General features: G+C 49.1%; 2 protein-coding genes across 2 annotated transcripts; one reads left to right on the top strand and one right to left on the bottom strand.

Moving 5' to 3' along the window:
- Positions 1 to 1,164: 1,164 nt before the first annotated feature.
- Positions 1,165 to 11,243, bottom strand: SEC61B (SEC61 translocon subunit beta). Its single transcript, XM_075560215.1, has 4 exons — positions 11,118 to 11,243; positions 10,841 to 10,938; positions 4,444 to 4,545; positions 1,165 to 1,457 (listed from the first exon to the last, which is right to left on the bottom strand). The coding sequence occupies exons 1-4, from the start codon at positions 11,118 to 11,120 to the stop codon at positions 1,370 to 1,372; spliced, it is 291 nt and encodes a 96-aa protein (XP_075416330.1). The 5' UTR covers positions 11,121 to 11,243; the 3' UTR covers positions 1,165 to 1,369.
- Positions 11,244 to 11,526: 283 nt separating this feature from the next.
- ALG2 (ALG2 alpha-1,3/1,6-mannosyltransferase) lies at positions 11,527 to 15,258 on the top strand. Its single transcript, XM_075560214.1, has 2 exons — positions 11,527 to 11,934; positions 13,803 to 15,258. Exons 1-2 carry the CDS (start codon positions 11,587 to 11,589, stop codon positions 14,721 to 14,723), a joined length of 1,269 nt encoding a protein of 422 aa, XP_075416329.1. The 5' UTR covers positions 11,527 to 11,586; the 3' UTR covers positions 14,724 to 15,258.
- Positions 15,259 to 24,025: the final 8,767 nt, after the last annotated feature.

Genomic DNA, 24,025 nt, shown 5'->3' with positions numbered 1-24,025 from the left:
GTGCGGCCATGAGAATTTAACTGTTGAATCAGGTCTGACCGGAATACCTCCACACCTGGAGGGTGGGAGAAGGGAGGTGTGGTCACCCTGGAAGACCCAACCGTGTACTCAAAGGTCACACAGAGGGTGCAGCCTGCAGCCTCCTCCTCCAGTCTGAGGGCAGTGCTGCTTCTGTGCATTGAGGGCTCTGCACACCACGCGGTGTTCTGATGAGAGCAGCTCCATGGAAGGCCTCCTTGTCCACTTTAACTCGGTGCCAGCACCGGCAGGATCTTTCTCAGTTCTTCCTGCAGGGGCACTGGCACCTGGAGAGAACAGGAGGCAGAGTAGCAGAGGGGTGAAGGCGGGAGCAAAGTGGTCCCGAGCCTCTCCAGGAACAGACCGAGCCCCAGCCGCTCTGAGCCCAGAACAGGGGCAGGGCCTAGTCTTTCTACCTCCACTCCCCCTGCCCCGTCTCAGGATTTGAGGCCCCTTCCCTAAGGTGGTCTTTCCCAAGGCTTCAGCAGCCCAACCTCACCGACACAGAACGCATGTCCTCGCCGTCTCTGAGCTCTGGCGGGCTCTCCTCAGCAGGGGCTAGCTTGCCCGTGTCCACTCGGAAGTGGGCAGACTTGCTGTTACCTCACACTGATGGGACAGGCCCCTTTATTCTTCAAAATGAAAACCATTTTACTCAAAATACAATCTCCCAAATGAATGCTTTCAAAATGTGGGTCTGGCGGGAAGAAATAAATGATGACAGACCCAGGTTACATTCATACAATTAAGAACTGGGATGAAAAGAAAGAAAAATATGATGTATGATTCTAGAGACAAAGAACAAAAAAAACCACACCCCACTTCATCCACGATTTCTGGCTTGTGACTTCTTTGCCTATTCCCCTGGTACCAGATGCCCTTCAGCAGATCTGCCTGATGGAGTTCCGGGCACACTCCCTGGAAATCACAGAACACCCAGAGTGACAATCACCAGGGCAGCAATACCTAGAAGAAAACAAGCTGAGGCCACTTACAGCATCCTGGTTCTAAATGAGTCCCTGGTCCTGAAAAGAACTGTCAATCCAACACAGGAAATAAGACAGACATTCTACATAAGTACTTGAACCACTAAAGGCAGAGAGATGACAAGCACTCACAGTCAGGTGCCAGTAATCACACTTGGTATAAAATAATTAAAAAGTTTATTAGCTAAAGGAAAAAACTGTTTTTAATTCATCAAAAGTCAATTCTCATGAAATTCCCTGTAAAACAGTAAGCTTACAGAAAACGTCTTTCTGGTGAACAACAAAAAACCACTATGCTTTTGGTCCAAGATCTGTTGGGTTGCTTCCTCCTCCTTCAGATGAAAGACAGATGGATGTAGCTGAATCTATGAACGAGTGTACTTGCCCCAAATGTGCAACATAAACACAGAAGCGATGAACAGAAGACTCATGACCAATACTGGAACGGGGCCACTAGAAATAAGAAGAGAAGGCATACTTACTTTTAATAATATGTCATTAGATGTCCAATACTCCTGAGGGCCTAGGAAATGGGAGGGGGGGGTGCACACTCTGGGGACCACTTAAGACACATCCAGGAATATGATCCACATCATTATGAAACATTCCCCAAACTGACCTTGTGTGTGTTCCGAGAGTGTGGCGGTGGTCTGGGGGTGGTATTTAGGTAGGAGGAGTCCTGTCTAAGCAAAGCACACTGAACTGCAGTCAGCTAAAGTATGTGATGCCCCAGACTTGCTTGAGAATGGCTTGGTGTGGAGCGGGTGGGGCAGAGCCACGGGATGGGGGTCTGGGGGCTCTGCACACTAGTCTCTCTGCTTTCACCTATTTGCTGTTTCCCACAATAAAAGGATGACAACGGAAATCTGACCAAGCTCCTAGTGCAAATGATCCAGTAACCAAACTCACTTTTCAAATTAAAATTCATCTAGAGACAACCACCTCTGTTGCATAACCACGACTTACTAGGTATACAAAGATAAGTCTCATGTTCTAATTTAAAGCATTTCAGATACGTGATCAAAATAAATTCATCCCTAGTTAATATCTCTAGGAAAGGGATATTAATTTCTATGAATAAGAAAAACCAAGGCTGAGAGAGATATTTACTTCCTAACACAGACTCCGATTTTCTGATTTTGACCTGTGTCACTCATTTGACTGCACTGAGGGGCAGTTTATGCAATATGCATTAAGTCTGATTTCTATTTATGCATTTTTGGAGAAGGAAGTTTATTTCACTCATCGGCTCATCCTTAAATCTAACACTTTGAGAATTTTAAAGCAAGTATAGGGGTTCTTTTTAAAGGGAAAGCCCAAAGGTCTTACACGGCCTGTGAATAGTTCATGTGAAATGTTACAGGCTCAGTCCCTTTCACAGACTCTCACCTCATCACCCAAACACAATGGGGAGCAGGCAATGGGACAGACCTGAGAAGGAGCCTTGCTCATCCTCGAGGCAACATGAGAAACACTGGTGGTGTAGCAGGAGCAACAGCATCGATGCACTAGTGGACAGTCAGTGATGCCCTGGGCACAAGACCTTGTTCCACTACTCCCTTGTTCTCCCACCTGTAGATGATGCTACAGGGCATAACAAACGGAAACACTGCATTTGCTCCCATGCCCCTACTTGCCAGTAAGCAATACCAGTGACATCAGTCGCTGAGCATCCTAACTCAGTACAGCTCTGGTCAGAAAGCAAAGGTGCTGGAAACCAGATGTCACGTGGGAATGGTGTGCTTGGCCCTGTTACTAACCTTCTCCAAGTCCCATTTCCTCATCGGTAAAGTGGAGACAATCACAGCTCCTACCACTCCAAAGGGTTGCTGAGATAGTAGATAAATGGACACATAGACAATGCTAGCTTACAGCAAACACGCATTTAAACATTACTTCTATTACCTGAGAGGGGAAAAATGTTCTATACTCTTAGGGAGGACCAAAAATATAGTTAAGCTGTTTGAATATGTGGACTTGGGGGCAGGAATGTCCAACTGTATCATCTCACCAAAAACACCTTTATGATACCTCAAGGGACCCAAACTTCCTGCCACCGAGTCAATGCTGACTCATGCCACCTATAAGACAGGGTAGAACTGCCCCTTTGGGTTCCGAGCCTGTAACTCTTTATGGAGACAGAACGCTGCTGATCCTCCAGATCGCAGGCCAGCTCACAACCACTAGGGCACCAGGGCTCCTACCCATCTCTGGAGGCCCCCAGGAGCAGTAAGCAAGCCCGGCAGCACACCAGCGGGAGGCCCGCGCACCCACAAGTCACACTCCCCAGGGAGCAAGTTTTCAGGGGACCTTCAACTTTCCTCTCAGAAAGGTGACCTCTGGCCTCTAACAGACACCCAAAGGTTCTCAGTTGGACTGCTGACAATCCCCAGGTCCTCAGCCCCAACAATCACTTCCTAAATAGTCTTGCCTTCCTATACAAATCTCCACTATAATAAAACGGGGGAAAACCAAACCAAGAATTTGAGGGAAGCCTACATAAACCCTAACTGCAGCCTGAGTAAACCAGGTGCGCCAATCAGCTAAACAAATCCAGGCATCTCGTTTCATTTTGTAAGTGGCAGTATGGGGAGAGGCTGGGGTTTATTGAATGGTTCCACTTCTTGGATCTGTTTTGTCTTTGACTGTGTCACCTGAGTCCTGAGTCCCCAAAGTGTCACCCATCTATTTCACAAGACCACCGGGCAGATCAAATTCCATACTGAAAGCTCCGTGCAAAGCCCCCGGCCCAAACCAGAGTCATCATTGTTAGCCAGCCCATCCTTCGCCCACACGGCTCATCACGAACGAGCAGTGCACGGGATCCCCAGGGGTGAGGGCTACTGCCCTGTACCAGCATGCACAGTGGGTGAGGTGAGCTGAGCTTGGGGACCAGAGCATGCACTGCCCACTGCCCATCACCCAATGAGTTCTCAGAGGCCTAAGAACCTGGAGAGCGGCCTTTCCCTCTCTGGGGCGTACTCACCACCCACTGGGGGCAAGGAGGCCAAGAATTTTTGGTACCTCCGTCTAATGGAGAACCCTCTTTCAGGCTGGAGCCCTATCAACTGTGCCTCCAGAAAAGCTGTGAAAAATCACCCCAATTCCTATTCCAACGGGGACTCTGCTTTCTCAGTGTGGGGCGAGCACACCAAAGGAAGGGCAATCCCCGCTAACACGGCCCGGTTCCCTCCAGTGCTCGCTGTGCTCATCACTACCTTGACGGGGCTCCACGCAGGGCCGTCCTTCTCTCCCTCCGTGCAGGAAGGGGTGTCATTCCTGGGCCTAACCTGTCTCAGCCCAGCCCCAGCCCACCTGGCACAAAGGAGGCCCTGCCAGTGTACAGCGCATCAAAGCAAGCCCCAGTGGTGGGGGTGGCAGAGGTACGCACTGTGCCCGCACGCTGCTGAGAAGCACAGGGTCTGGTGCTGAGACTTACACTTTGAGGCCCGGTGAGTCTTCCGTGTAGAAACGCCACATCCCCCCAGTGCCGGCTGAGGTCGTGCGGCCGGCGCTCCGTGTTCCGCAGCTGGCATTTTTCCTGTGGGAGCACAAAGTGTCACTGCCCGCCTTCTCTTGGGGATCTCTGCCACAGCACCGAGAGCAAATACGGAATTCCAGTTGAAAATTGATGGGGTTTTTCTTTTTAAAGCAGCCTTTCTCTTGGCGCCCTCCTGCCCCCCCCCCCCAAATCCCTGTCTGACTCCGCTGGGCTAATAAGACAGCCACTCAGAGCAGAGTCCCTGCCACACGCCACTGCTTACAAGAAGCCTGGGGAGCAGGTCTTGCTTCCATCTTCTAAGTGAGGAAAATCAGGCTCAGAAATGGGGGAGCCAAGTGCTTGAGCCCGATTCTGACTCCAGGCCCAGCCACTTTCCAGTGTCAGGCCACCTCAGCTGGACAAGGCCTTTCGGTGTCTCTTCCCAGCCAATAAAACCTCTGTTTAAAAATGCTTTGAATGCTATAACCTAATCTTCCATAAGACTGTACTTACAACGAGCTTTCAATGTGTCAGGAAAACAGAGCCTACATAGACGCAAACTGCCTTGGAATATAATATTCTATTTTGATTCCTTGCCCACATATCGCAGACGGGAACACACGGGGACAGAGCTTGTGGCAGGCACTGTAAGAAACAGAAGTCGTCCAACAGCAGGGATGTGACAACGCTTGACCACTGCCAGGCCCAGGCCCCTCCCCTCCCTTCCCCTTCCCTCCGGAAGACGCCCTCAGGCCCTGGACAGGAGACCACTTGAACAGGAGACCAGGTCCCCTGCAGCCCGATGCCAATCCCAGCTGGGCATCTCCCTCCAGAGCTCCAGGGGGACAGCGGGAGAGGGGCTACTGAGCGGTGAGGGAAGTCAGCAGGCATCCTCTTCAGTGCATTCAGGTGAGAAACCCCAGAGGTGGGAGGGAAAATCTGGAAGAAAAGGCCCATGGCCACCAAGGTCCCTCTGACTCAGTCCGGCCCCAGGGGGGTTTCCAAGGCTGCAAATTGCTATGGACGAGAGCCTCATCTTTCTCCCTGGGAGCAGCTGGGGAGTTTGGACTGAGGACTTTGGGGTGAGCAGTCCAGCACTTAACCGACTTTGCCCCCATGGCTCCTCCCTCACCCGTCTCCTCTCCCTAATACACTGTCCCAGTGCCTGTGGGCTGCTGAGTCTTAAGCTTTGGGAAAAAGGCAAACAGAAGTGGCCACCACATTCCTACCATCTCTTCTCACTGCCTGCCCAGCGTTGATCATAATCCCCACTCACTTGATGTTACGGACTGAATTCCATGTCCCCACAAAAGCTATGCCTAAGCCCTCACCTCTGGTACCTGTGAGCATGACCCGATACGAAAATAGTGTCCCTGAAATGGCATCCATGAACATGAGGTCTGTGGTAGTTATGTATTCTGGTGCCAACTTGAGACTATTAAGAGTGAAGGGGTGGAGTTAAGCCTGTCAATCAGGGCACAGCTTGAGGACCTCATTTAGACGTGCTATGGAGATAAATAGCTCGCTGGAGGTGGGACACTCCTTCCCTCTTACACATTCCTGTTTACAAGACACATGGAGCTATGTTAGAGCCCTGGCGCTGGAAGACCCACACGGAGACCCTGCCAGGGCCGAGATGCTTCCACTACAACTGGATCCACAGACTTTCCACCCACTGGCCTGTGACCTTCCTGCATTCGGCATCATTGCATGTATTGCGTGAGTCTAAAAAGGAATTTATAGATTCGTATGGGAAATATGGGCTAATATCAGAATTACGGACTTGCTCTGGACTGGGCTGGGATGTTTCTCAATATCCAGTGACGCTTCACATAAAGCTCTTTCTTGCACACATAAGTCTCTCTGAAGTCGTTTCTCTAGTCTATGCAGACTGGATTAGAACAGGTCCTAATCTCGCTGTGAGGCCTTTGTAAAAGGAGGGGAGAGGAGAGGGGAAAGGGGGTTAAGCCAACACGGAGAGACAACAGAGCCTCTCGGGAGAGAACACGACCCTGCCACAGTGTGAATTCAGATTCCTAGCCTCCAGAAGTGTGAGCAATTCCTGTTGTGTAAACCCGGCTACTTTGTGGAGCTCTCAGAAACTCACCACCCCCTGCCACAACCAGAAGCCCACATTCTAAACACAAGCAGCACTGTATACTACAAGGCACTTAATTCAGAGCCATTGGTTACAGGCTATATGGTGATCAGTCTTCATGAGTCTGCCCAGGAAATTTTAACTTCCTTTGTATGATTCATGTTATAAATCCTAAATACAGTTGTACGAAGATTTATAGAGCAACTAGTACACTTAGAATACACACACACACACACACACACACTAAATTAACCAAATTCAGAATCAAGTAGATTCTGACTCATAGTTGGAATAAGCGGAGAGGGTAGAACTTCCCCTGTGGGTTTTGGAGCCTCTAACTCTTTCCATTACTACAAAGTCTCATCTTTCTCCCAAGTAGCGGCTGGTGGTTGTGAACTGCTGACATTGCAAATAGCAGGTAACAACATAACCATTATGCCACCAGGGTGCTCGAGAGCGTGCGTGTGCACACACACCACTTAATCTGGAAGGTAGGGAGCTATGTCACCACAGTTACGCAGTGTGGTGACAGGGTAAGTCACCAGCTGATCCAGGACCAGCTCCCTCACACTTTCTGCTCTCCCCACAACAGCTTCCCAACTTCAGTTCCTACCTTCAAAATCTTCTGAATGACAGACGCCATAGATGAGTCTGAGACTGCCCTCTTTGAGGTTTTTCCTCTCTGCAGGCACATGGGTTATAGCAGAGGATTTGAAAACCAGGGCACCCAGAAACACCAACATGTTCTCAAAATATCTCCCATCACCCGCCACCGGAAAACTGGGGAGGGGCTTAAAGAGAGACCACATGAACCTTTTCAATTCCTGCTTGGAGTGTATTCTACCCTTTCTTCCTGGTCACTGGGTAACTGCCACCCTCTTCCTATACCTTAATATGATGAATTTCATAACTAACCATTTACCTGGTCCGTTCTAACATGATGGCTTACTGGCTCTTGCTCCCAGAAGCCAAGGCCATCCCCGTCTCAGCCTGCAACTAACTATGGGAAAGCCCCGGCCTCCAGAGCGCTGCAGGATTTGCTCCCATGCTTTTTACAGGACTGTCACCTTCTCTAAGTGCTCTATCAAAACACCATCCATGTTCCCTCTATCCCACCACTCTTTATCTCAAACCACCCAACCCACTGCTACTGAGTGGATCCCAACCCACAGCCACGCTGTGGGACAGAGCACAACGCCTCTATACATTTGTAAGGAAGCAAAAAGCTCATCCTTCTCTCCCATGGAGGGACTTCTGGGTTCGAACTGCTGCCCCTGCAGTCAGCAGCGCAACCTGTGCCCCACTACGCCGCCAAGTTACGTTCTTTACTCCGACCAAATGTGATTTTTCTTGATAGGCCTAAAATCACATTATTGCTTTGTCTTTTGTACAGTCCCCACACCAGAATGCCAAGCCAAACCAAAGCCACTGCCATCAAGTCAATATGAACTCATAGAAACCCCCTGTGGGTTTCTGAGACTGTAACTATTCATGGGAATATACAGCGGGCTTCAAAATGATCCATTAAAAAAAAGGGAATGAAACAATAATGGAATTTTTCCACGAACTTTCTGAAACATCCTCATATAAGGCTCATGGGCACAACCCTGTCTTATTCACAGATCTGTCCTCAACAGCGCCTGGCATGTGGGGGCTCCACAGTAACTAATCTTCTAACGACCGTAATGCTCCAGACCCCGGGCCCTGCTCCACCACTATTCACCCTTTAAAGTTCACAGCGCAGTTTTGTTCCTTCCATTTTCACAGCAGCTTCTGTTTACACTGTGGTCAGCAGGGCTAGACTTCAAGCCGGGTCTGACCTTAAACTCCATTCCATTTTCTCTCCAAAGTGCTACGTCTCCTGCCTAACTGAACAGAGAAACAATGCCGATCTGCAGGCAACAAAATGAAAACAGGATTGGTCATGTGCTTCAACTTTCAGATTCACAAAGCGCAAATTCTAAAACAGGACACACTACATGACACACATGAAATAACTCATAAGCGGTGCCAAAATGCCTATAAGGGGACATAGTTGGGTCTCTCACTACATACAACCAGTCTGGTTGTACAATCACACTAGCCTTAGCCACACTGAATCCTAAAGATGGCACCACCCCACAGTACACTTTAGAAGCTGCATCTGCCCTAGCTGCTTATTTCACTAATCCATCAGTTAATCATTTTTGTGCTTGGGATTTTTTTTTTCACCTGTAAACCTATCTTGCCATTACAAGATAACCTTGGGATTCATCTTTAATAAGTTACGAATCGTGATAGCTAGATGTTTGGGTCAATTTGGGTAGGTCAAAATTCTCTGGTTTGGGAGTTTAAGACCTAGTAATCCCCCATGAGGTGACCCGATGCAAAGTAACCACTTGCATAACAGGCTCTGCTGTAAGCAGCCAATCAGCTGTAATGAGACTGGGCTAAGATGCAACCCACTTACTCTCATCACCACCTGAGGCAACCCACTGAAAGTTTCCTCAGGGGAGTGGCCTGCTTTCAACACTCTGGACACTACTGAAAAGGTCCCTTTCTTTTGGCAGAGTCTGGATCCTGTATCTGGCTCATCGACCTCCAGTTCTTTGGCCTTGAGCTCATATAAACTAACCCCCAGCACCACTCCCGCTCTACCCCTCATGTTTCTGTGAATCCCCGTTGATAGCAAATTCTCCACTGTTCCAGGCAAGGTTACCATTTCTGACAGCTGTAGCCAAATGTCTGTGCTCTGAACTGAAACTGTCTCCTCTAACTTCAAAGCATCAGTTAAAGATTTACATGTGGTAGCCAAGATGGGCAAACAGATGGGGCTTTCTACTGCCATAACAAGGTACAGTCTCAGCCACTCACAAGGGAAGTTCTACCTTGTCCTAAAGTGGTGGTTCTCAACCTTCCTGATGCTGAGGCCCTTTCAGGTTCTCAACCTTCCTGATGCTGACTCCAACCATAAAATTATTTTTGTTGCTACTTCAAATATGTAATTTTGCTACTGTTATGAATCGAGTGACACTTGTGAAAGGGTCATTCAACCCCAAAAGGGGTCACGACCCACAGGCTGAGAACCGCTGTCCTAGAGGGATGATGACAGTAGCCCTGGGGTGAGCTCTGCTGACACAATGGTAAAACAAGCAGCTGCTAAACAAAAGATCGACAGTTCAAATCTACCAGCTGCTCCATGAGAGAATGATGAGGCTTTCATGAAGATTTACAGCCTTAGAAATCCTATGGGGCAGTTCTACTCTGATCCCTATGATCAGAAGCGACCTGGTAGGTTTGGGGCCCAAGAAGAAACGTTCCTTCTTTCATTATACCCTTAGACAGTTGTCACTCACGACCCCTGCCAAGTCTTCAATATAGGTAAAAATCCCAACATAACAGAGTTGCTGGAGTCTTTCATTCCTTCGTCATTTATTGTTGGGTCATTTATTGTTGGGTCCGACACTATGAGAACTGGAGATTGAGAAAGTAACTAGTGGCTACTGCCTGCCTGCAGAGGAAATCATTCCTGAGTTTAGTCTTGAGGAATACATGGAGATACAAGCAGAAGGGTTAACAAGAAGGCCTAGGGCCACCAAATGAGATAATAAGTTCTGAAACAGAAATACGCCCCACAGCTACCGGATCTCTAAAGTGAGGCCTAGGCCATGTAAAGCCTCATCCCATTTTCAAACTCCAGCAACAGGAAACTAGCAGAGGCTTTATGCCCAAGAGTGACAGCTGCTGTGTGGAGGGCAGATTTACAGGGGAGGAGAAGTACCAAATGCAGAAAGTCCAGCTGAAAATGGCTGGGGGCTAACAGGTGGTCGTGGAAACTGGGAAGGAAAAACCTGTTGACTTTAAAGTCTGGTAAATGATTGGACAGAGAGAGCAAGAGAAATCTACTGAAACTTCTATTTTGGGTGGAGGAGTGAATAACAATGTCACTTGGAAATAGAGGTATAACTTGGGGCCCAAAAGGGCCTACGTTTTGTGTCAGAGACGTTAAGCGAATAGAAGTGCGTCTGGGACCTCAGCTCAGCTCCAGAGCCACGAGTTTGGAAACACCAATTCCTCCCAGCAGTTGGCTGACCGTATTCCAGTCTGCTACCGTTCTTGTAAGCGCAGGGCCCGAAACCGAGTGGATCCAAGAGGCCCGCAATCCCCGCTACTGCCACGTCGCGTAAGGCTCAAAGCGGGTGAATTTCGAAATCCCCAGCTCTCCCTTCTGTCCTGTCGCGCCGAACCCACAGCCCCGAGGGTCTCACGGATCCTCACCTCTGCCGGACGGTGGATCCCGCCGCCCGGGCGGCCACTGCTTTGCTGGGAGAGCGTCCCGAGGAGCCCACGTTGGTGCCACTGGGGGTCGGGCCAGGCTGCAGTGGGAGACAAGAAGGCGCACCCATCAGCTCCGCGAGCCCCGGCCCTGACAGCGGGGACCCGCACCCGCAACGGGGACTCGGGACAGCGAAAGAGACACGAGGAGAAAACAGGGCTTAGGTAGAAGCCAGGGAGCCTGGGGGCGGAATCAAGCAGGGGAGACAGACCACCATACCATGCTGAAACTACAGGCTGGCAGTAGGCTGAAGCGGGCCGCCGGAAGCTGAGTAGCCTGCGGAAGACCGGCGGCTGGCGAGCCTGGCTCAGACCCCGCCCCCAGACCCGCTGGCAGGGTCCTCACGGACTCCAGGGACGCCTAGGCTGTCCACACGATTTGCCTGTATGAAATTTCTCTCCAGGCGTCTTGGTCAGCTGTTATATGGAAAGCACAGACCTATATCTCCTTGATTTGTACAAAGATCCCTTTCTTTAGTCAGATCCCTACCATAAAAGAGGGCACAGCCAACGTTTGGCAAGAAATTGTATCCGGCAGTTCCTAGGCACCCACAGATGTAGGCTGATGTGGCCTAACCGATTTCCGCACGGCGGGGCGGGGCCTGCCTCCCAGTGGCCGCTGGGAGCCGGGGAGGCCGGGCATTTCCGGAAACTCTACTGGGTACCAGACGGCGGGCCGCTCCCAGGCCATGGCAGGGGAGCCGGACCACGACTGGGACCCGGGGCCCGGCCCGTCTGTGCTTTTCCTGCACCCGGACTTAGGCGTGGGTGGCGCCGAGCGGCTGGTGCTGGACGCGGCGCTGGCCCTGCGGGCGCGCGGATGCGACGTGCAGATCTGGACCGCGCACTACGACCCGGGCCATTGCTTCGCCGAGAGTCGCGAGCTCCCGGTGCACTGCGCGGGGGACTGGCTGCCGCGCAGCCTGGGCTGGGGCGGCCGCGGCGCTGCGCTCTGCGCCTACGTGCGCATGGTCTACCTGGCGCTCTACGTAGTGCTGCTCAGCGGCGTGCAGTTCGACGTGGTGGTGTGCGACCAGGTGAGGCATCTACGGAGCTGCCCTCGACCTGGCTGAGCCGCTGTGCCAGTGCGGCCACGCCCCTGCCCTCGCTGTCCTTCCCTTTCTTTTTATGGGGTTGCACCGCTTGACCCCTTGAGTACTCCTGCTCTCATGTGCTTTGGAAAGACCCGAACTGATCTGGAGAAGTCAGCTGTGGGTGGGAATACGGCTGTCAACCTTTAGTGTTGGCACGCATTGCAGATTCCAGGCACCCACCCTCAGGATTTTTCTTTCTGGAGTCTTCGGATGGATCCCAGAAATCTGCATGTTAACTGGATCACTTGCGGTTCTCAAACAGGAGCCTGAAGAAACACTAGCTTTACCAGCTTTTACTTCGGAGAAGCTCCTTCTCCTTCCCCATCATTTCTAAGGACTCTACTTTTAGTCACATGCATTTCACTAGCCCACGGAGCCCGGTCACCCCACTCCATAGCAGTGCCATGTTAGGAGCACCAAGCAAAACATCTCTTGCTTGTAGTAAAACTTTAAACATGGCTCCCCACTGCACTCTGGAGCAAAGAACAGGATTTTTACCTTGTTCAACCACTACACCACGAGGGCCCACCTGGAGCCCTCGTGGTGTAGTGGTTGATGTGTGTGCATGGCCGGCAGTTGGAAACCACCAGCAGCCCCTCTGGAGACAGGCAGGGCTTTCCACTCTGGGAAGCCATTACAGCCTCGGAAACCCACAGGGAGGTCGCTATGAGTCGGCACTGACTCAATGGCAGTGAGTTTCTTGAGTTTGGCCCTACCCTCTAGTTATTCTAAGCATTTCCTTTCTTATGCGATACCCCAAGTTTATTCTTTTAAGTAATATGCACGATTAAAATTCCAAGTGGTATAAAAGGGAATCCAGTTAAAAGCCCCACCCCAGTTGCACTCCTTGATCCTTCCGGGAATGCCCATGACTGGGCCAGCCTATGTGTGAACTTACGGATACTTAATGGAGACTTGAATTTGACTGCTTAACACATTTTACTATTGGAAGAAAGGCCTGACAGCCTCTTGCCCAAAAACCAGTCCATGAAAAACCCTGTAGCTCACCACGGCCCAGTCCCTCTGTGTACAACATCGCCTTTTTGGAGATCAACTAACAGCAGCTAACAGCACCATCGGGCAGCTTGGATTGTTTCCACCAAAAATTTCTATTCTAGGCATCAATATCAATACAGAGTTGCTTCCTTCTTTGCAACTGAGTTGATTCTGACTCATAGCAACCCTGCCAGCACTGCCCTTTTGGATTTTTAAGGCTGTACATTTTTAGGGGAGCAGAAAGTGTGAACTTTCTTCCATGGAGCAACTGGTAGATTCGAACTGCTGACTTTGCAGCCCAACACATAACCCACTACACCACCATCATTTTTTGTACTGGTTAGAAAATTCACGTTTGTTTGCATATAAAACTCAACACGATTTTCTGTTAAAGGACACTACTGTCTTGGCCAGTTATTTTGTGACTAGGTTAGCATCTGGGTGGGGGTGGGGTGTAGTCTGTTGTTTGGGGAATTCTGGAAACATGTTTTAGGATTAGATTCCTGGGAGAAGGGGTTGTTGGGCCGCAGAGTGTTCATTTTCAAATGCCAAAAGCTATTGCCAAATGTGCCTTCCAAGGAAGTTCTGACATTTTATTTCCACAATGTATATTTAGCACTCACCCAGCAAATGCCTGCCAGCCTCCTATACTCCATCCATTGTACTAGGTAAGTAAGAGTCGGAGGGTACACAGAGCAGCTTCCGTTACCATCCGGGAGGAACCTGCGGACTTGCCACCAGGGGAGTGTCTGTGCTCTTGGTTGATCAGAGTGGAGTTGAGCTGTCCCTTTATGTGCTGTGGTTTTTGCTTTTAGGTATCTGCTTGTATCCCAGTGCTCAGACTGGCCAGACGCCGGAAGAAGATCCTATTTTACTGTCACTTCCCAGATCTGCTGCTCACCAAGAGAGATTCTTTTCTTAAGCGGCTCTATAGGGCGCCAATTGACTGGGTAGAAGAATATACCACAGGCATGGCCGACTGCATCGTGGTTAACAGCCGATTTACAGCTAATGTTTTTAAAGACACATTCAAGACCTTGTCTCAAATAGACCCTGATGTCCTGTATCCATCGCTGAATGTCACCCGTTTTGACTCAGCTGTTCCTGAGGAACTAGATGACCTGGTTCCCAAAGGGAGACCATTCCTATTCCTCTCCATCAACAGATATGAGAGGAAGAAGAACCTGCCCCTGGCGCTACAAGCCCTAGTAGAGCTGCGCGGACAGTTGGCATCCCAGGACTGGGACAGGGTGCACCTCATCATAGCGGGTGGTTATGATGACCGAGTCCTGGAGAACGTGGAACACTATCAGGAATTGAAGGCGATGGTCCAGCAGTCTGACCTTGGCCAGCATGTGACCTTCCTGCGGTCTTTCTCGGACACGCAGAAGATCTCACTCCTGCATAGCTGCACGTGTGTGCTTTACACACCAAGCAACGAGCACTTTGGCATCGTCCCCCTGGAGGCCATGTACATGCAGTGCCCAGTCATCGCTGTTAATTCAGGCGGGCCCCTGGAGTCCATCCTGCACAACGTCACGGGGTTTCTGTGTGAGCCTGACCCAGTGTGCTTCTCGGAAGCCATGGCAAAGTTCATCCACCAGCCTTCCCTGAAAGCCACAATGGGACTGGCTGGGAGAGCCAGAGTGCAGGAGAAGTTTTCCTCGGAAGCGTTTGCTGACCAGCTTTACCAGTATGTCACCTACCTGCCGGCGTCATCAGGTTCCCTTTCGTAAGCTCTGTACACTGCAGGTGTGGGTAGCAGGTGTACAATTGGGAGACCTGAAGTCAACAAAGAAGCCTAGAACCTTACAAACAAACAAACACTTGAGCTACCTTCTTAGAACACCATACCTTCCACCCTTCAGGGGAGGGAAACATCTCAGGTGCTCCAATCAGTCCTTCGCTTACCAGTGTTAAGGTACAAATGCCGGATCCCACGTTTGGCAGAAGACTCATTCTGTTTCTTCTGGGTTATTACTAGTCTGCCACTTCATTTTGAATCCCGTCTGCCTTAATTGGTTTTGATAGTCTGTGTCTCCTTCTCAAAGTTGATTCCGTCGACATCAGCATACCCGAAAGAATTCCTGTCATTCCCAGAAACCTGAGTGTCTGCTGTCTTCTTGGGGGAGATGGTGTCAATCATACTTTTGCCTGAATCCTTAGCAAGAGTACTCTGTTTTTCTTTGCACAGATGATGTGGGTTTTGTTGTTGTTGCGTGTGGAGACCCTTACATGGAAGACAATAAAATTTTACGTTTTGGCCTCTCGGTTTATTTTGTATTTTTAGGCATGTAGCTGTAACAGCCAAGCTGAAGATGGAAAACAAGAGTCCCCCGAGTTGGGGTGAATAGAGTGTTTGCAGTCATGCAGTGTGCATCTTGCTCTGGGCTGGCATCTTAATGTCACCTGAAGCGGTCACCCAGCTTTGTTGATATTAGTGGTTTAGGAACTAACTGTAGGACACCAATGCCTTTTATCCTTCAGGAACTAGTTCAGATGCCACTGCTCTGAAAGTTTCCTGCCTCTCACATTGGAAGAGCTCCTCCCTTCCATCTACTCCAACCCTTTCAGGGCACTGAGCAGCCACAGACTTCACAATTTACCTGTTAACTACCAGCAGCCCGGGCTCCTAGCTGCTAGCAGGCACTTGACCCTTACCTCCCCCGCAACTAGCTTGGTGAACAGGTAATGTTTGTTGAAAAACTAAGAAGCAGGCGCCAATTTTCAACATGCCTTTACAAGGCTAAGGCAAAAAGTATTGCTACAAAGTCATAGAAACTTCATTTTAAAATAACCGAAAGATAAAACATACCTTCCATATATGCCTAGACACTCCTGAAGTGGTTCCATCTCTCCAAACAATCTCGCACTCTGCGGTGCAAGCAATGTCAAACGGCAGTTCAGCACCCTTTGGACTCAAATTGTGTTTGGGTTCTTTGAGTTTGGGAAACAGAAGTCTGAGGGGCACGGCCAGGGCTGAAGGGTAAATGAGTAAGGTTTCTCATGGGGATTCTCATGAGAGCCCCTGCTGCTACCCTTGATGGTGGGGAGATAATCCTTGGGTCGACGTCATTAGCCTTTTCCTCAGCAGTGCAATTCCCCATGTTCTTAAAACTTCTTAAGTAAGCGCCCCTGATCAACCTGTGTCCCCGGACCAGAGGAATTCCCAGAATGAGTCACCAAAACCCTCTGAGCTGACCACTGCCTTGAATCGAACTAACCAGCAGATGCGCTCAGAAGCCACTATTTTGAGTGAACCTTTTTTTTAACCCCCAAGGCACCAAAAATAAGTGCAACAGGCCTGTCTACAGCCATCCGCGTATCCCCAAGCTAAGGTCAGAGATGAGTCCATCTGCTTCCTTAAAGAATTACAGCCTCACACTGAGTCTGCTGTAACTCAGTGGCAGTGGGATGGGCAGCTGAAGAGCCCTGTCTGTCAAGAGGTTCTGCAGTGACTTCTCGGACCATGGGAGGAGCTTTCCCCATAGAAGGTGTCCACAGCTTCTGAAACAGCTCGAGTTAGGGGCCATAGAAGCATGGGACATTGAAGGTGGCTATATTTTTTCTAGTACTTAACTCTGTGCCAAGCCTGTGCTATCTGGCAGCCAACAAGAGCCCCGGGAGGTACAGCTAACTGTCTTTGGCTGGGTGCTTGAGAGAAGGAAAATCAGATGCTGGTTTAGAAAGATGTAGATCAACACATGACTCATGCAGTCACAGAAGTTGACAACTCTGGGGTCAGATGTCAGCTGGCAGCTCCTGACTGGTTTCACTGCAGGCACTGATGAACAGGAAGCAGGAGGACTGCAGGCTGGTAGAAAGAGTGGAATGAACCCAGGTCAGCTGACTGCTGAAGGCTCCTAAGATCAGCAGGTGATAAAATAGGTCTGTGAACCAGAAGCTGGATCAAGATCCAAAGGAAGAGGTGAACTAGCTTCCAACTAGGTGTCAGTTTACACAAGAGTAGAATACACCCAGAATAAAGCCTGTCTACATAGTATCAAGGCTGGCCAGACTAAAGAGGTGGTCTTCCCATCTATTCTTCCCACAGCTGGTTGCTTTACGAAAGATCCATCCCATTGTGGAGTTGACCACCCTGTTAAGATCATATCATAGGAGAGTCTTGACCCAGCCAAGTCGACACCCTATCACAATAATCTAACCACTTTAAATGAGGTGGTTAAGTCACTTGGCCAGTGTGACCCAGCTTTGAAGGAAACTGGGCTGATGGTAAGTCTGCTCCTAGAGCCCAAACCCTTAGCCATCTTCACATCCACCGCCTTTGCTCGCACCAGCTTCCTGACGTTTCTTCCGCCCCTCTGCAGCACTGCACTCGCAGTGGTTCAAACGAGATCGCGGTTTCAAAAGGCTTGCCGATTTTCTCCTCGTTACTTTTAGGGGATCCTGGGCCCCTTTCCACGTGACCATCAAAGAGGCAAACTGAACCCAGGGCTCAAAGTCACAACGAGACAAGAGCCGGATTTAGTCCAGGATTGCCTGGCCCCATCCAGAACTCCCAACACATTACAGGATTCCTCCGCCTGCTCTTGATATGTCCTGCCACGCTTCAGGAAATTCAAAAGAAACACCATTCTCAATGATAGCAAAGGTAGGGGATAAGGGATTCTGTCTTCTCACCCTTTGACCCTGAAGTGACGCTGACATCCCCCGACCCTGTGCCAGTCGCTGTGGGGATTGATCCACCCAAGACCAGCTCAGCACTTCACAAGTCTGCTTCTCTCCATCAGTTATTGCTTTCAAGAAGCAGAAATTTAAGTCAGGTTAGCACAAGAAAATTGATTTTTTAAGAATTGATTTTTTTTCGGTTTTTTTTTTTTTGAGGAAACCAAGCCAGAAATGATGGTGAGGCCTTTCCAAAGACTTGTGAACTGGGAATCAAAGCTGCTTTCTCTCTCTCTCTCAGGTGGCTGTGTTCCCGTTTGTGCTTACTCACCTGTACTCACCTATGCACAAGATGGCTGCCCAACCTCTGACCTTCCAGGCATCCAACGGCCACCAATTAGCTCAAGATCGATACCTACATTCCACAGGAGGGTGGGCATGGATATAGCTGGACTTAAGTTACAAATGGAGTCAAGAATCCCAATGACCACAAAACACAGGCCCATGGTTAAGAGGATTTATTAGAGAAGTCAAGAAGTTAACACAAGTCAGGATCCGTAAACAGTAAGGATAGAAACATCGGTCTACTTAGCCACTGCCACATCTCTGGCTCACAGCCTCACAGCCATGTGGTAGTCAAATCGCTCTCTAGCCTTCCATCTCTCTGTCAATGTCCCTTAGCCTTGGGTTCCACTGGCCAGTAAGGCAGCCTACCAGCCACTGTCCCATATTTCTGTAGTGTTGGGACAGTCTTACTCCGTGGTCTCAGAGCTGCTTCTCCGGGTCTCCGTGGCACAGTCCATGAAGCATCTGGTCTCAGTGGCCTCCCCCACAGCAGACAGAAATTTTGAATGTGCTCTTTCCAGGTCCTTGAGCTGTCTCCCTCACAAAACACTATTTTTTTAAAAGTTATTTTATTGGGGACTCATACAACTCTTATCACAATCCACACATCCATCCACTGTGTCAAGCACATTTGTACATTTGTTGCCATCATCATTCCCAAAACATTTGCTTTCTATTTGAGCCCTTGGTATCAACTCCTCATTCCCCGCCTCTTTGTTCCCCCGTCCCTCATAAACCCTTGATTATTTATAAACTGTTATTATTTTGTCCTATCTTACACTGTCCAACATCTCCCTTCACCCATTTTTCTGCTGTCCATCCCCCAGGGAGAAGGTTATATGTAGATCCTTGTATTTGGTTCCCCCTTTCCACCCCACCCTCCCTCCACCCTCCTGGTATCGCCACTCTCACCACTGGTCCTGAAGGGCTCATCTGTCCTGGATTCCCTGTGTTTCCAGTTCCCATCTGTACCAGTGTACATCCTCTGGTCTAGCCGGACTTGTAAGGCAGAATTGGGATCATGATAGTGCGGGGTAGGAAGCATTTAAGAACTAGAGGAAAGTTGTATGTTTCATTGTTGCTACACTGCACCCTGACTGGCTCGTCGTCTCCTCCTGGCGACCCTTCTGTAAAGGGATGTCCAGTTGACTACAGATGGGTTTTGGGTCTCTACTCTGGACTTCCCCTCATTCACAATGATATGAGTTTTTGTTCTTTGATGCCTGATACCTGATCCCTTCAACACCTTATAATCACACAGGCTGGTGCTGCTTCCATCTGGGCTTTGTTGCTTCTGAGCTAGATGGCCACTTGTTTACCTTCAAGATTTTAAGACCCAAGATGCTATCTCTTTTGATAGCCAGGCACCATCAGCATTCTTCACCACATTTGCTTATGTGCCTGCTTGTCTTCGGCAGTCGTGTCTGGAAGGTGAGCATCATGGAATGCCAATTTAATAGAACAAAGTGTTCTTGCATTGCGGGAGTACTTGAGTGGAGGCCCAATGTCCATCTGCTACCTTAATACTAAACCTATAAATAAATGCACATAGATCTATTTCCCCATCGTCATATATAAATATATGTACATGCCTATATTTAGACCTCTATAAATGCCCTTTGCCTCCTTTTCTGTTTCCCTGAAAATAAAGCAGTGTCTTATATTAATTTTTGCTCCCAAAGATGCACTAGGTCTTATTGTCAGGGGATGTCTTATTTTTCCATGAAAAATACGGTACACATTTACTGTTGAACAACAAAAAAGGAAATTTATTACCTGTGTTCGGTATGGTAGTAGTTGTGGATATTCTTAAAGACAGTTCATTTCACTGAAGGAAACTATCCAGCCAGTGTTGTGATGCTTAGAAGTCTTCGGGGGCGATGTCAAACTTTGGTGCCATCGCAAGGGCAAATTCTTGAATCTGAGCCCTCTTCACAACCAAAGCCTTTGCTCCCCTGTCAACAACCCATTCACAGATCAGGTCTTCCATCTCGGGAAATAACGGTTGCCGACCTGATCCACACTTGCGCTTTTTAGCCTTTCCCTTGTCCACTTGTTCAAAGAGGTGACCATACTCTGCTCGCCATTTGCGGACCAATCGGATACTCACCTCTTTGCAGAAAGCAGTAAGATTTTGGCCTGAAGAGTCTTCCACGATTCCTTTCTTGTCCTCCATGGAGTAGCTTTTTCTTTTTGCGTTCATGTCTAGGGATAAAAATAAATGACACTGGAGTATCAGGGTGGGGGCAGGGGGATCACTTAAAATGACACAGGAGGATCAGAGGGGGGAATCAAAATGACACAGGAGACTGAGAGGGGGGATTACCATTTTATAACCCCTTCTGATCCTCCTGTGTCATTTTACGTGATCCCCTCCCCCCACCCCTGTGCCAGTGGACACCTTCACCAGACACCCCCCACCCCTTTATCAGACATTTCCCCCCTACCTCAGTTACAATGTGCCCGACTCCTGCTCCGCGCGACTCACTGTCTCATTGTGAGTCAGCCAGAATGTGTCAGGCAGAGGGACCAGCAGGTGGCAGCTTATCCTGCTGCAGTGCAGGCTCTCATTAAAAGAGACCTGCCACTTCCTGTCTGCTCCGGTCGCACCGCAGCCATCAGTGAGCTGCTCGGCAGCAGCTGCCGCCACTACAGTCCAAAGTTAGGGTAGCTTCGGGGGACCTTATTATCGAAAGGCCTTATGTTCGTGTGAGGCCTTATTTTGGGGGAGGTCTTATTTTCGGGGGATGCCGTATATTTCAGCGAGAGGCAAAACTGTAAGTAGGTCTTATTTGGGGGGATGTCTTACTTTCAGGGAAACACAGTAGTTCTTTCCTCTATTTCCTTTGACTTTCCTCTTGTCCCACTATCATGTTCAGCCTACATTTGGGTTTCAGTAATTCCTCTCAGAAAAACACTATTTTTAAATCAACAATGCCATCGTCTTTCATCGCACCCATTTCCTCTTTGCAGCAGGACGCATGGCTACTAAAGAACATGGAACCCTTCAGCTAGGGTTTCCATCCCAGCAAGGAACTGGCCTTCTTTCTCAGAACTGGAAAAGGCATCTGTGCAGGACTACGGGGGGCCCCTCTTGGTGCCTTTCCTAGGTCTAGATTTTGGATTTAAGTTTGTTCTGTTTTTCCTTCGAGGTTCTAAGAGGGTTTGTGTTTAGCATTTATTATAAAGGGTACTGGGACTGCTTTTACTATACCTTTTAATAATCATTCTTTATAATCATGGCTCTGTTGGTTAGGCATTGGGCTGCCAATCGCAAGGTAGGCAGTTCAAACTCCCGAGCCACTCTGGGAGAAAGACGCCGCCGTCCTGCTCACCATGTTCTGAGATCGACAGTCTTGGAAGCCCTGCATTAGGTTGCTTTGAGTTGCAAGGATCTGATGGCAATCGGTTTGATGGAGACACATATGCTTCATTTTTACCTTTTCGTCTGTAGCCTGATCAAGACACTGGCTCTCCCTTTTCCCACCCTCAGTTTTTATCCACATTGGTGCATGCTGTTCCTCCGTTATTTTAATACAAATCATTTATTTCGAGTAGTTTCATCTTTCTATTTTCATTTCAACCACATACTTACTTCAATGGCTTGCATTTATTTCCTACACTCTGCTGCCCTCAGCACCTTCCAGACGTTCTCATCCGCTGCTCTGGCAGATCTTCACCCGAGCAGATCTTCAAGATTTGTCTTTACCCAGAGACAGCCTAGTGGCTCCATGATTTGTTCCATGCCGTCACCTATCAACAGCTTGATAATCTCGAACATTCTAGAGGTAGGGTTGTGCTTATCATCGTTTTCTCTGGCAGCTTTTTCCAGCACGTTCCGGGGAAAGTAAATGTAAAACATGCTTCAGGAAGAAGCTTGCCTTGGCATGTAAATATGAGAAATGTCCGGGACCACTGCAACTGCACCAGGTACATTCGCATAGTCACGAGTGAGGCAATGAAGCCGGTCTAGGCTTGTGTGCAGTGTAGCCAAGCCATGCGACCAGGGCACCATGAAAGATCGCAGTAGGTGTTAGCACGCACGATGCAGAAGTCACCTCCTTCCACCCTCACATCAACTCTGTATTGGAGGCAGCCTGGTTATCAGTGGACGAGACCCAGAAACACAACACATTTTAGTGAGCAAGGCAAGGAAGCCCCAGCCGTCCGCTCCCATGGCAGAGCCTAACAGTTGCAGGTGAGAGCAAAAGGAAGCCGCATCTCTGTCTTTCCCGAGTCTGAGCCCCGTAGCTAAACATCTAATTTCTCTGCACAAGAAAGAGAACTTTCCACCAACCAGAACAACCCCGGCGAGGGTGTAATAGAATTTGCGGCAGAATATCAGCAAAGGCCCTTTTGGAGGTAATCTGATTATCGTGGGCGCGAGGGCTCCGACTCTGCTGTTGGCCAACGTCCAGGCCCTCATTGAATGCTCATCACCTCATCAATTCATTCTCCCCAACTGACGGGCAAAACAACATCCAGATATTCATTGCACATCTGTGCCAGGCAGATTATCCATTAGCAATTCAAATCTGGCCAGTGCTCCGGCCGGCCCTGTAAATGCAACTGTTTGGGTGAGATGCCTTGTTGTCTGGGACAGATAATAAGGCAACTCAGTCTAATCTTGAAGAACAATCAACCCATCTTGCGAAGGTGACTGGCTGTGAGTGTCCTTGCCCTGGCATCGCTGCAACAATGGCCCCATCATGCACTCGACTCAGCTGGCCATGAAGTCCCATCCTGATTAGTAGCCCTGGCTGGTGTCAATCACCACAGGATGGATCATTGTCCTCTGGTCCCCAACACCGCTTATTTACAGGAAAACAAAGGCACTGGGGGGGCTATGCCTGCTTCCCAGAGATTGCAAAATAGATTGAGCTGTCAAGCACACAAAGTAGATGAAGATTAATGAGTTGTGTGGACAATAAATATGAAGAGATGACCATGAATATGCTAATGGGCATTATCCATAGACACCATAATTGCCACCAAAATTAAAAGGTGGCACGAAGGCGGTGGGTCACAATGTGACAGGGAGATAATCTTGGATGCTTGAGACACTCACCCCAGATAAGACTCTACAGGTGTCCTTTCCCAATCAAGCCATCCGAAAGCATCATTGTTCACAAGCTGGCTGCTTGAGCTTGCTCCTTTAAATGGGAGCTGGGAGGGCAGGGGGAAGTGAAGACAGCTGAAGAAGTTACTTCAGGGAGAGGTGTCATTAGAATAAGAAAGGTGCGTATCAAGGGGAGCTGTCTTCAGCTGTGGAGCTCCCGCTTCATCCCCAAGGAAAGAGCCCTTGAGGGTTGTCAGTTCCAACTTCAGAAGGCTCACCCCGGAGCTGGGGGCTTCTTCTCACTATGAGACAGTTGTTTAGAGCCCCTTCCAGGGAGGAGTGGGTGATTTTCAAAAGTGTTCTCAGACTCAGCCGGTTTTAAAAATCAACACAACGGAGAAGCTGAGAAAACCACATCGAAAGGCAAAGGAGTCGCTGCCTCTGTGAGTTGTGTTATTTTGGAACAGTGATGCTCTGTAAGGCTGTGACCTGCGTTTCACCCAGCTGTGCACTCAGCCAGTCCTTGCTTGGCCTCTTCTACGCGGCAGGATGGTGTTCTCCATCCCCATTCACCCCTTTCTGTTTCCACGTCTATGGATGGTCACTTAGCATCGTGATATACCGAGGTCACGCTCTGAAAGCCCTTGAACCTTCGAGAGAGATGGGTGCTCTCTTCTGAAGATCCTGGGATCCTAGACCTCCTTTCCCACGGTTTGTGGAATCTCACCCTCTGATCTTAAGAACTCACCATTGCTTCAAGATAGAGGCTGTGTTCGTCTGGGTGGACTAGAAAAACAAAACCAGGTAGACGCATATGTGTGTAAGAGAGACTTTTATATCAAAGAGTAATTGTATATTGAGAAAACATCCCAGCCCAGTCCAGATCAAGTCCATAAGTCCAATATTAGCCCATATGTCTGATACCAGTCAATAAATTTCTCTTCAGACTCATGCAACACATGAAATGTCACCAAGAACAGGAAGATCACCTGCCAGTGGGTGGAAAGT

This window comes from Tenrec ecaudatus, chromosome 10 (assembly GCF_050624435.1).
Source record: "Tenrec ecaudatus isolate mTenEca1 chromosome 10, mTenEca1.hap1, whole genome shotgun sequence".
Taxonomy (NCBI): Eukaryota; Metazoa; Chordata; class Mammalia; order Afrosoricida; family Tenrecidae; genus Tenrec; species Tenrec ecaudatus.
Note: the sequence above shows the minus strand (reverse complement) of the source record. Positions and strands in the feature narration are given on the sequence as shown.

What these genes read in the sequence shown, in the direction of transcription:
- SEC61B (XM_075560215.1), bottom strand. An exon ending in GGATCCACCGTCCGGCAGAG is followed by an intron (nt 4,546 to 10,840) that starts GTGAGGATCCGT and finishes GTGCTCCCACAG; the next exon opens with GAAAAATGCCAGCTGCGGAA. An exon ending in GACTCACCGGGCCTCAAAGT is followed by an intron (nt 1,458 to 4,443) that starts GTAAGTCTCAGC and finishes TCTTATTTCTAG; the next exon opens with TGGCCCCGTTCCAGTATTGG.
- ALG2 (XM_075560214.1), top strand. Translation starts at nt 11,587, where the DNA reads ATGGCAGGGGAGCCGGACCACGACTGGGACCCGGGGCCCGGCCCGTCT. An exon ending in ACGTGGTGGTGTGCGACCAG is followed by an intron (nt 11,935 to 13,802) that starts GTGAGGCATCTA and finishes TTTTGCTTTTAG; the next exon opens with GTATCTGCTTGTATCCCAGT.